The 13,129-nt window shown below is 35.7% G+C and overlaps 1 protein-coding gene across 1 annotated transcript; it reads right to left on the bottom strand.

Annotated features, from left to right (window-relative positions):
* Positions 1–5,861: 5,861 nt before the first annotated feature.
* Positions 5,862–10,114, bottom strand: HESX1 (HESX homeobox 1). Its single transcript, XM_009511672.2, has 4 exons — positions 7,735–10,114; positions 7,411–7,616; positions 6,986–7,087; positions 5,862–6,059 (listed from the first exon to the last, which is right to left on the bottom strand). Exons 1-4 carry the CDS (start codon positions 7,946–7,948, stop codon positions 5,961–5,963), a joined length of 621 nt encoding a protein of 206 aa, XP_009509967.2. The 5' UTR covers positions 7,949–10,114; the 3' UTR covers positions 5,862–5,960.
* Positions 10,115–13,129: the final 3,015 nt, after the last annotated feature.

The following is a 13,129-nucleotide window of genomic DNA, read 5'->3' as shown; positions in this document are numbered from 1 at the left end:
GTATAACAATTAATTTGGTGCAGGGTTACAGATTTTTTTAAAAAAGGTCATAATGAGATAATGAGTTTGAAACACATGCTTACATATGCAATTCCGAAATGGCAAACTCCCAGAAATTTATAGTGATTAATAACAAGGCGAATAACATAACTTTTAGTGAAGGGGGCTACCTTATACAACCAGCTACTTTCTGTCCTTTTTGCTCCAAATTGCACAAGATTAAGGAAAAGAGTAATAGACTGCACTCATTGGGTTCTCCAGCCATCACAGTGGCAGAGGAAAATCTGGTTTAGGAGCTAGCAAAAACAAAACATTGGACTGTAAATCCAAAAAGAAGAAATATGGTTTTTTACTCCCAATCCAGGTATGGCATCACATTTACACGCCACACATACAGATCCTTATGACATCCCGAGCCATATGACCATGCTTGAAAATTGGTATCAAAAGCATCACTTGTGCCCTGTTTGAATCAAAAAACAGATATTCAGTTTGCTAAAGGTGCTAGACCTTACACCAACTGATTTGCAACGTGGATAAAAACACACTTGAAAAATCTATAGTTTCACTGCTTTTTTGCTCTTCTTATAATTTTTTAATGAAGGCACAGGCAATGCACCACTTGCTCTATCACTCCGATACCATCACCATACCACATTCATATGATCAAATATAAAACACACTTGGTCATATAAAAGTCATTGGCAATTACACCACAGCTACACAAAACCCTGTATATCCCTAAGCATTTTTGATCATGCTCTTACCTCATTGCTAATAAACAGCATCTTGCAAAAACAGATATTAGAAAACATTCGATTTATTGCTCTTCTAAACTCAACAAATACATGATTAGTTTTCTATTTTGCTAGTCAATCTAAAAAAGCAAAACTGCAATGCCAATACTGTGCCATGCTAACGCAGCACTTCAGACTTTCTGAGATTCTCCTGATATGGTCTAAGAACATACTGCTGGCCCATGCCGATATCATCTTTGGGTGCCCAAAACAGAAAGACTGGTCTTCCACATTTTCTGTCTAACCCTTTCCTCCTCATGTCAGGCAAGTAAAGGGACAATTCCCACACAAAGGGATCTAGAACTGATGGCTCTTCAACAGCCCTAGATTCTTCTCCCTTACTAACAATCCTGTTGGCCTACTGTGAAAGCATGAACTTCCTTTGTAATGCAACAGATCAGATAGGCTCCTTCCCACCCCCCCAAGATGCTGAACAGCCCCAGTTCCCCCTCACATAATGATCATTACTACTTTGTCTTTTTACTGTTCCATTACCAAATAAATATATGAGATATTCCAAATAGCTCTAATAAAAGTATCAGAATATGATTCTGAGTCAAGATGAATCCATGACACGAGTAGCAGGACACGAAACAGTAATTTAGATCAATCACCATTGTTCAAAAGTATTTCTGAAAATAAAATATTTCCCATCCAATTATGTCATACTAAGTCCTTTAATATGAAGGGACAAATAGCATCAACCTAACAACTGAGAGGGAAACTAAGTCAATCTAAAGAATCAAAACAAAATATATTTTACAACCAATTTCTAAAAAGCTTTAGATTTGTGATTACTAGTTAACCCTGAGAGTTAATCTCAACTGTTTAAAATTAGCTTAATTTCATGTTAGGTAAACTGAAGGTGTGTGCAAATGATTTCACACTACTTTTGTGCAAGTCTTTTGTTAAATCCAGTCATATAAATGCTGGATGACTTTTGAAGCCACATTTCCTTTTCATAATGTTATGAATAGAGCATTAATCTTCTTACATGCAACTCTAAGAAGTCCTGGGTTTTGTTGCTTTAGAAGTATTTTCAATACAAAACTTTGAAAAACTGGAAAAATGTAGAGGTACCCACGCACACCAGGAAGATTATAACAAACACTTGGCTGGTGTGCTAGCTTCCTATTTGGAAGCACAGACTTGACAAACTAAATAATTGCAAATTCAAAGTTTTATATGACAATTTAATGAATGGTGTTCTAAATCTGGGCTTTCAGTACTAACATTGGTAATTTAAATTATGTGTGCTGCAAGTTGGAATATTACAATGGAACTTTGGAAACACTGGTTCCTTGGTATAAATTAATTTGAATCTGCCTTTAGACCATGAGCATAGTTCATCTTTTTTGGTCAGCACTGGGCATTGCTGAAGTTTGTGGTTAGAAAAAAATGTTAAGACAGAGACCCTAATTAAGAAAAGAGCATCAATTTAAAACAAATAATTATGCAGCCCAGCATCCTGATTAGGGTAACAGGCACTGGACCTATTTCAGGAAAGCACTACTAGAATGTTTAAGTGCCATCACAGTCAATGACAGAAGCCCAGTATCAACCTGACCCTAGCCTAAACTGTAGCTGTTGATGGATGTTGACGTAACAGCTTGCCAGTATTAAGAGTGAGGGTCAAATGACCACTGGAGCCAATGCAAGGCAATGTGGCTGGAAGGAGGTTGTGGCTTCACAAAGCTTAAGTCAGAATAGGAACGAAGAAGACTGAGACTTTTCTGATCACAGTTCTGAAAGGCAGATAGTCAAACAGAAACACTGCAAGGAAAAATATGCGAAACTGGAGCGGGACCTGATTTCAGCATGCATGGTGGCCTCTTCTGATATAGTCTCATCCACTATAATTATTTGGACTGGTTGTGCCTATAGACAGATAACATAGCTTATTACACGTATTACCGAGGTAGCCCAGAAAGCTGCATATTACCAGGAAGCACAAGATTAGAAAATCCTGTAAGGTCTAGACTAATATTTTTTTAAGATGGAAAAAAAATCAGCTGTATTTGAGAAAGTGATGGCTACAGTTTAAACCCATGCTGGTCAAAGTAGGTATAAATGTAAATTTAGAGGTTCTCCTTTAACTCGTTGATGCATTTACTTTGGATAGAACAAGCCAAGCCAAGATGAAGCAAATAATGCAATTATGCTATTAAGCATTTTACCCCTCAGCAGTATGTGCAACACTCTTAGTACCTTACACCAATCATCCTTCTGGTAACATTTGCTAATTGAGCCCTGGATACCAGGGCTGGTGCTACTATTATTCTGCTATTATTCTACACCTTCTCTTAAATTGCTTTGTCAGACTTCCGTCACTTGAGACAAGTTCCATTGTAAGAGACATTAGGTGTATTTAGGTATTTGCCAGATAATAGAGTAAGGTTCTTAGGCACCAATCTGTACAGATTAGTCTAATCTGTTGCTGATGGAAACCTTGTTTCCAGCAGTAAAGTAGACAATAGTTTCAAATTACTTGGAATAAGGTTAAGCTATGGGCAATATATGTTTTGAGGTGAGAAGGAAAACAAATTAGTACTCATGCATTCACAATATTGTCTTTACCAGATCAGGTAGGTATCTGAATTGAGATCCCAGCTTCTCTAAAAACTATTCCTAATAGATTTGGCTCCATTTAAATGGCTTTATTTGTGAATGTTCTCTTAAGTATTTTTGAATTCAGGGTACAACAAAAGTTCAGTTAGTAATGTTATTTCCTAAGTCTTACAAAGCATGGATAATTAACATTGTAATATTAGATAAAAGTATGTTATTTTCACAAAAAATATAGGATTTCCAGGAGCAAAGTCAATCAATTCAAGATTTTAGAAATTTTATAAAAATGAAGGCAATAAGCCCACGAAATTAGAGACAAAAAATGGAAAATACTTGTAGTCTGGTTCTAAAGTAATGCAGCTTTTCAGTAATATTTTTCAGAAAATGTAGAAATAGTTTCTATTTAAACTCTTATTTCTCAACCTATCATCCAACATATCAGCTAAGGACTGAAGTCAGATCATCCTTGCCTTTAGCTTTTCCTAATATGACACTACATAAAATTAAGATTTTTCTGTCACCCCTTTACTCAGACTTACCTCTCATTCTATAGGACAGCAGATATCATGGATACAAGCATTGAGAAAGGAAGAGCAATACTTGGGTTTGTTCATGATGTAACAGGTACAATGGTATCCTGGAAAATCCTAAACTAATTGCATTTTGCTATACCTTGCAAACATGCAGCAAAGCTACATTAAATCGTCCATTATAACAACTGAAATACATAGAGATGTCCTAAGAAAGAACACAAACTGAAGGAAAAGCAAAGCATGTTAGAAGAGATATAGGAATCAAAAACAGTAGGCACAGGTCTTTAAAATTTTAACACCTACTCTCTTCTAGAGACTATACTACACTGGAAGTAACATTAAAAAAAATCTGTTGTAATTTTACTATTATTAAACAAGAAAGTGCAATCTAACTGTATTTGCACTACTAAACCACTACAAGAATCTATGGATTTTTCTCCTCTTTTTTCTATTTACATTTAGCCTATATTACCAATGATATGCTGAATTCTGTGTCCTCGGTGTCCTGACTTCAGAGAACTTGAGTGTCAGACTGCGAACAAGCCTGGTGGCTAAGGTGTACAGATTGAAGTCTTTGGCTTAAATTCTTCCTCCAGTGAAAATCACAGTACTTTGTATAAAGCAAAACTTTTTCCACAAGAAACCTGGAAACCAACATCATAGCTCAGTGGCTAGGCATTCCTTCAATGTGTGACAGTCAGACTGAGATCTAAACTCTGATTTAGATTAAAACAATTTGAATGTCATAAGCACTCACATAATTTCTTCTCCCTAATTTTCAGAATTTTTCCCAATGTTCTTTTTTTTTTTCAAATCAGATAAAATTATTTGGTTCAGTTTTTTTGACTATTATAAATATAGTATTGGTTCAAAATAAGAGTTATTTTTCAAGTCAGCCAAGTGGGAAAACCCAATTAACAAAGCTTTATGTCTAAATTCTTTGGGATTTACTGGTTCTTTCAGATTTGCAGATTGAAATATTATTTAAAGTCAGTGCTTCAGCCTAACACAAAATGATTTTTTGTATACACAGCTGGGCCCATGCAGAATGTATCTATAAAAAGTAACACAGGCTGAAGTCTCAGTCAAGGACACCAGCACTTTAAGCAAGTGCTTAAAGCTCTGCTGAAAAAGGAACAGTGTAAACCCATACTTACGGTGTTTTCCCACATCATGGTCATGAAGAGTTGGGTTTTTTGTATAAGGCTCTCCTTATGCATATTGACTTCAGGCTGAATATCAAATATGAGAATAATTAACTTTCAAGTACTGTTTGATAAAAATGAATTCAACACCCTAAAATTAATGGCAATGATCTGGATATCTGCTCTGGTCCCAGCTGATTTGATCCTGTGAAATGCTGCGTTCTATCATTAAAAGATAATGAGGGCAACTTCCATAACTGGAACACTTACATTGACAAGACAGGAGATATCCAAGGTGACGCATTAAATAGGCGAATATCTTAAGTCATTAAAATATGATATAAAAAGATTACTTTAATTTTTAGCTTCTTTTAATGAAACAATTGTTGAAGCTGAACAGTCAGTTGAATACCAGCCCTTCCATTTGAGATATCTTTTTCTAAAAATTATGTTCTTTATGAAAAGTATCACACTCTTTATATAAGCTACTTAAACTCCAATACAACGCACAAGATGCTTCAGGTATCAAAATCTATTTTGCATATTTCAGACTTTAAACTGATTTTTTTTAAAAACCCACAATTCTTTGTTAAGTTGTCTTCAGTTAAGCTGCAGTAATTCATACTAACTGAAAATTTTGTGCAACCTATGGTTTGGATTTTTTTTTAATTGCAAAAATACCTAAACTTTTCTGAAAATACTTATTAAAATACATATGAAAAGTTCACTTTTCCCACAAAAAATAGATTATAATACTTCAAGTATTTACAGTTTATTTGAATGAAAATTTTTATAATCTTTCAAATCTGGGGATAAAATAATAATTAATATATCATAGTTACTTAATACAAGTTGTGAAAATTCCAGTAATTCTTCATGTTCTATTGTAGTACCACAAGAGAAAAATATCCTTCCTTCTACTCTAGCAGGCTGGAGGTGAAAGTATTTTTCACCATTAGAAACTGAGATTCTCGATGGGATCTTTTCAGCTTTGCACGACGGTTCTGGAACCAGATCTAAAATTGAAAGAAAAAGCATGTTTTTCAGAAATACAGCACTGCAAGCAGAATAAGCTTTGAAACTTAAAAATATTCACACAAATTTACAGTATTTTGTGTAATGACAGTAGTTTGGAAGTTCAATACAAATTTAAGATCTGCAGATGATGGCATATAGCTACTTGCAATGATTTTAACACCACAGATGAAGAAAATAATACTGCAGCTTAACTGGAAAGTGAGGACCAACTTCACTGTAAAGAATAGAGACACTAATATGAACTTCAGTGACACTGATTCAGACCCTGGTAAATCCTGAGCATCTGGAATTCACACACAAGTCTTAATTAATCTCAGCATCAAGCTTCCCATCAGCCCCAATACAAGACTTGCATCAAAAGATTAATAAACATCAAGGTGAGGCCCAAATTCTAATGTTTAGGTATGCTTCTTATCACACTGGACTACCTGGAAATCAATAATTTAAATCCCCAAATAGATTTTGCTTCTGGCCATATGAAGACATAGGCTAAAACATTAGTTTAACACATGTATGCTCTACTGATAGTCTCAGAAAATACTCAGACAGTCATACAAATTGTTTCAATATTTGTTTCAAATTTGTTTTTCAAATATGGTGACAAACATAATATAAACATGATTTTAAAATATGAGAGCAAATGATCAAGTTCTGCATGTGCTAACTAGACATAAACAGAGCAGATATCATGGAAATATTATAGTGATGGAAGGTTTAAGGTTTCAGAAGGAATTAAATGGTTTCCATTTCACAAATCATTGGAGGCATACTACATGTATAAATATACATTGGTTTAAATTGAGACTGTTAAAATTATTGCTACTGGTGCCAAACTACTAATTTATATAACCAGGAAGTACATATAGATAGAATTACAGAAAAGTGCAAATAAAATTTTAATTACCTGGATCCTGTCTTCATCTAAATCTAATTTGCGAGCTAGCTCTTCTCTAACATCAATGCCAGGGTAGGAGTTCATTTTAAAAACGTCTTCCAAGACTTCAATCTGAGGAGATTAAAACACACTTGTTGAATAGTTATCTACCTTTATAGGAGTAATAAAATAAATATAAAAACCACTTTAGTTTGTTCAACAGGAGAATTCTGAGGAGTGTTTGCACAATTTTGATTCCACACATAAACACAGGTCTGCTGGAATTACTAATGTACACACAATGTTAGTGTATACTGACAACGTACACTAGTTCCTGATTACATTTCTCTCTGCAGAGGTACATCATACTGAATTAGTCAGCTGTTGTAAGCTTCTACCAACATTTTACTAAACTACATTGTTATTCATTTATTAAATACTAAGAAAATCCCTACCTGGTTTCTAGTGAATGCAGTTCTTGGTCTCCTGCCCCTGTACCAGCTCAATTCTCGTTTGAAGGATAACCTTTCTGTGACTGAAAAATATTTTTCACATTTCAAAACTTTTTCCTCTTGACCTGGATTACTGTTAGCATGAAATAATGGATTTTCATAGCAAACAACAGGGATTTGCAGATGAGGATTACTTTCATCACCTAAAACTAGAAAAAGCAAGCAAACAAGAGCTTCAATTTACTGTTTTTCAGCGTAAACATGAAAATATATAAATTTTTAAAGGAGTAAAAGCTTGAGAAGTTACAAAACAGACTGCTGGGTTACCCAAGTTGGTGCATGCATCCATCCATGGTCGGTGAGGTTTCACAGCTGGAATGCCATCTTTTTTCTGCTCCGGTCCCAAAATACTTTCAATGGAAAATGAGCACTGTGTGCTTTTATTTTCTACAAAACCAGACGCTTTCCGAAGATTCTGAGATGCTGATGTATTAGTGGCACATAGCGATGTACTTGCCATGCTTTCACCATCAGCCAGCATAGCATGTGTACTGTACTTGCATTTCTCTGCAAGTCCTCCTTATAGCTATGCTGACAAGGGGGTTGGATTTGCAACGTCATTAATTAAAATCTTTTATTAGAAAGTTTTAGCATGTCAATGAAAACTCTCCCACCAAGAGGCACGAGGAGTTAATTGTTTATTTGTTTGCAAGTAATTAGGAACTAATGGTGACACTAGGGGGGCCACCAAGAGGGACAAAAAGTGTTATCTCTCCTAACCAGAACATCGACTTAACTTTCTCAAAAGAAGCTGTGCACAAATACAGTACTTCTCTTTTATTTGAAACCATTAATGTATAAAATCAGGTTTTTTAAAAACTTTATACTCTAATGGACTCCACTTACCTAAACATAGCAGCATGATAGGAAACCAGTCAAGTAATAAGTAATCTCATTTAAGTGAATTTCCTTCCAAGGAAATTTAAAAAATAATCTCTTAATGCTATTAGGGTAATCCCGACGAAAATGCCTCTGTTTTTTCATATGCATATGTAATGGTGAACGTGGTCAATAAAACAACAATAGCTTTTGGCATAAGGCACTGTGCAGTGGGTTGGCAATATTGTCAAAGCTCAGTGTAATTGCCTTCCAAGTGCCTGGATTAGTTAACAGGAACAGTTGCACCAACTATTTTAAATAATTCATGCATTAATTTTTCTTATTAAAATAACTTTGTTGCAGCTTTTTTGAAACATACCATATGTGAAATTTCCTGATCATTCTTTACAATGTAGAAACAAAACTTAAAGTAATAGAAACAGTACTCTCTCCTTTTACTGCTAGGTGTTCCTCCCTTCTTGTAGGTTTATAACCAACAGAAATTTATTTAAGTCCTACAGAGCAAACACTTAAAATGACCAAAAATCATCAGTAATGGGGAGAAAGAAGGTAAAGGTTTTGTCATGAAGTTCAAAGTTTGAGAACAGAATTCTGATTTTATTCATTACTGACTATAACATTTTTGTATTCAAGGTCAGCCACACAGCAGTTCACATGTCACGTGTTCAAAACCAGCTTTTGGTTCAGGATAACCTCTCTACAGAGATTCCTCATTTTCTTATTTTGGACAAAGCTTTATTTTAGAACATGCTAAAATGAAAACAGTATCTTAATTTCAGGATGCAAAAGTTACCTCTCCTAAATAAAATTTTTAATTTGGAGCACCTGATATAGGGCACATGAGCATATAGGACTGTGTTTTTAGAGAAAAAAAAATCTGGCCCTCTACCTTTTGTTGTTTTACTGTTTTCTCAAAGTAGTTTATTCGGTGTAATCAGTCACATTCACATGGCTAACAGCTAATATCAAGGAAATAAACAGTGCCTCCACTTTGATTTTCTGTACATTTGTAAACAACCCAAGACTAATCTTTAGGAATAGACAGAAGCAGAAAAATTGCTGAGGAAATGGCACAGTCTACAACTGACAATACTGTGCTGAGGGAGATTCTACAGAGAAAAATGCAACCCGTATATGGCTTTATATCAGAAAGACGTTCAGCTGAAGAAAGCTGATTTACTGGACTGTGTGTTGTGCAAGGAGATTATTGTCAAACCAAACTATCAAAGAGTGACAATTCAAGAAATGATCTTACCAAGGAAACCTTATCAGCACGTATCAATGGATCTTGGACCAGCATCAATATAACTGCAATGACCGCCTGCAAACTAAGCTCCAACCATCATTTAACAGCCTCAGCAGTCACAAAGTGTAGACACAAAAAAAAGCCATAAGGACCAACGTATGAAGCCACTGCTTGCTGCAATATTTGGTGAACTAGAGGTCAGTAGGAAGGGATGTTAAGCAAGGGCCTTACAGCCCTTTATGTTTCAGTACAGCTGTTCCCAGCAAGGCAACCTATGACCTTAACAAAGAAAGCATCAGGACTCCTTTTCTCGACTGCAGGTGGTTATTTTGAGTATTCAGACTGCACACCAGGTCCAGAGTTTACTAAAGAGATAACGCAAAACCTCTTACATACCAGTGATTGGTACATCAGTTTTCTGTCTCTACAGTCTCCACGTGGAACACCAGGTTTAAAAAAAAAAATTCCCATAAAACACAATAAGTCAAAAAGAAGACAAAACATCTCCTTCTGTACTGAACTTGGAGCTGCTTACCAATTTCTCTGTCCCAAGGAGGTGAAAAGCATGATCACTGACAGAGAGACAGCCTCTTGAATTCAGAAACCAGTGTGGGCTTTAATAATACAAAAAAACCTCTTAATAATCATAATATAAATAGCTCTTTTCCAAATACAGCCTACTATTTTTTTCAAAGAACATAAAAATACCAACACAAGCACTGATACAAAACACATGTCAGAAAATATTTATTTCTCCTGGATGAATATGAACGAAATTAACCTGAGCCACACAGCTGAGACTCAAATTACCATGTACTTCAAGTCCTGAAGTGGTAAATACCTTCATGGATGTTCTCTTCAGGAAGCAATCAAGAGCTATCAGTAAAGACAGGCATATGTGGTGGTAAGAGGGACACTTGAGAGGCATGTCTCTTTCCAAAGCTAACCATTAAGTTAACCAAGTAATTACAACTTAATTTTGGTCTCTGAGATTGTGGAAGGTGGAAAAAAACTTCTTCAGGGTAGTCTGCTTTTAACTCCCAGTTGGAAACACTCATTCTTTCAGGTTTTTTTTTTTAAAATGACTTTTCAGGGAAAAGAGATCTTGATAGCTCTCAAAAATAATTTTCAGAAAATAGGCAAAAACCAATTAACTCTTTCACTAGGCACAGGTCAAAAGTCCATGAAATACTTCCACCTGGTGTTGAGGCTTGCTCAGCTGTTACATTCGATCAGCAATGTTATCTCAGTAAGAAACTGTGCTATTAAAATCATCATATTACATTCATTTGCTCAATGTTGCATTGAATCAGACCTGTAGACTGCAATGCAGTCATTGAAATGTATCAACAGTCTTGTTTTTATACAGAGTTCATGGCTGCAACTGCATATAGGACCAGGAAGCACAATTCAGAGGTTCACAAGGTAGGTGTTCACACTATGCTCTCTAATTTCTGAGAAATTCAGTGAAATTGGAACACCATATATCTAAGAGACCTCTAAAATGCTAATGCAGCTCCACATAACTGTTTATAAAAATTTCACAAGAAAAGGAAACTTATTCTAAAGATAAGAACTCTGCATTATACCAAAACTCCATCATATCCCTGGATGTGTTCAAGGTCAGGTTGGATGGGCTTTAACCCCTCAAAGTGGGGCTGAAACTAGATGATCTTTAAAGGGCCCTTCCAACCCAAACCAGTCTAAACCATTCTAAAAAAATCATATATGTAGAGACAAGCCTACAGGAATGTCTGGCTGAAGGTCTAGCATTCAAATGTTTCTAGATTTCTTCGAACAGAATCTTGCTTAGTTGTAGAAGAAAGCTATTTTTTATCAAGACAAACAGTCAACAAACCATTCCATAAGAAATGAGGATGAAAATATATTTTCCACAGGGCAGAAAACTGAAAGTTTTAGATCCAAGAACACCTGACAGTAAAGTACCGGATTAAATTTCTAGGAATACCCACTGGAAGTGTAAATAGATCTTGAGCTTTCACTCAAAACCTATATTCCATTATTTTGGCCCATTAGAAATGGTCAATACTTCCCTTGCAACCCATATGACATTACCTTTGGAGTTTTAGCTAAATACTGTTTTTAGGGGCAATTAGAGCAACACAACAAACATTAAGTTGAAAATCCTAAGTAATCAACAATAGGAGAAATCAACGCTCCGTGTATATGCAAACCCAATCCTCTTACAGCATCACATGCTTGATGAGGCAGCAAACTAATCTCCCTTTCAGATTTTGCACCACTGTTTTTTGCCTGGGGACAGTAGAGTTCATCTGTTTCGTAGGTGAAGCTCTTGTTCTTTAGAGATGTGATGCCTCTAAGGACTCTGTTTATACCAGCTGAAGAGACCACACCAAGAGTTCTTGGTGGCTTCGGACTGAAACCCCAACGCTTACTGTTGCTACCTTTTGCCATTGTCACCCATTGCTACTCCACTGCCAGGTCACCTATCACAATAGCCATGCAATATTTTCAGCTTTTAAAAAAAGGTATAAATAGTATATATAATCTTTCTTGATTACTTATCACACTCAAAGAAACTGTCATTCATCTTACCTTTACCCCAGCTTCTTTACCCAACTGCACCAGTATTTCACCACCTCAGGTGTTCTGCTGCATGCAGTTCCCTTTCAAATAAGTTTTGAACATGAATAACAAAGATTATATTCAAAGCCGACTTCAAAACTCCAAAGCATTTTTTTAGGCAAGAAGACCTCAAAACTGTTAATACCAATTTTCACAAAATATGACTAAAAGCAGTTGGCTATTTCTTGGCTGAGATAAAAGCTCTTTTGACCCAGAGAGATAAAGTGAACACAGATAAATTCAAGGTAAATCCAAGGGTGGCACTAGGCAAAGTCTGAGAAACAGTGTGTTAACCAGTGTGTAACGTGCAAGTAAAGCCTACTCTACCCAGACAGCTACTTTCACCCTCCAGCAGAGGCAACATGTTCTCTCCATTAGGGGATGTATCTGGAATCCTCTAGAGACCTTTTGGCTGCTCTTCTCCCTATTTACATCGTGCCAAGTGTCAGCTCCCCACATTTTTAAGGCCTCTTAGTATTTTGCAGGAAGAACATAAAAACCCTCCACAAATCCAAAAACCCAAACTAACAAAGAAACCAATCACACACTAAAAAAAAAAAGCCTACAATGCTGAAAGAAACGTAACACTAAAACCACACTTAGAGGGTTCAGAGGGATTCTTCAATTCATTACTATTGAACCTCATCTGTTGCTGTCAAATTTGTATCTCAAAACTTTTGGATCCTTGTAACATTTGTAAAAAATGTACACAAAAGGTAAGAACAAGACTAGTAATATCTTATGTTTCAACATAAGGGATGCATTTAAAAACCTGACTACTAATTCGAAGAAGCCCTAGTATACCACAGAATTATTAGAAAGGCCCCCCTTTTGCAACTAAAGTGAACTGAATCACTAGATCAACAGAAACTAGACACGTTTTTATGTTACATACCAGCTGAGGTACCGAAGCACATTTCTACATATTAAAGATATGTTTGTTAGTGCTTTGTTTTTTCTTCTACAAAG

This window comes from Phalacrocorax carbo, chromosome 6, assembly GCF_963921805.1.
Source record: "Phalacrocorax carbo chromosome 6, bPhaCar2.1, whole genome shotgun sequence".
NCBI classification, from domain to species: domain Eukaryota; kingdom Metazoa; phylum Chordata; class Aves; order Suliformes; family Phalacrocoracidae; genus Phalacrocorax; species Phalacrocorax carbo.
This window is presented reverse-complemented; position numbering and strand designations above follow the sequence as displayed.

Excerpts from the sequence above, each read along its gene's own strand:
- HESX1 (XM_009511672.2), bottom strand. The coding sequence starts at position 7,948 with ATGCTGGCTGATGGTGAAAGCATGGCAAGTACATCGCTATGTGCCACT. Across the intron at positions 7,617-7,734 it reads GGATGCATGCACCAACTTGG|TTTTAGGTGATGAAAGTAAT; the intron begins GTAACCCAGCAG and ends TGCTTTTTCTAG. Across the intron at positions 6,060-6,985 it reads TAGATGAAGACAGGATCCAG|ATCTGGTTCCAGAACCGTCG; the intron begins GTAATTAAAATT and ends TTTCAATTTTAG.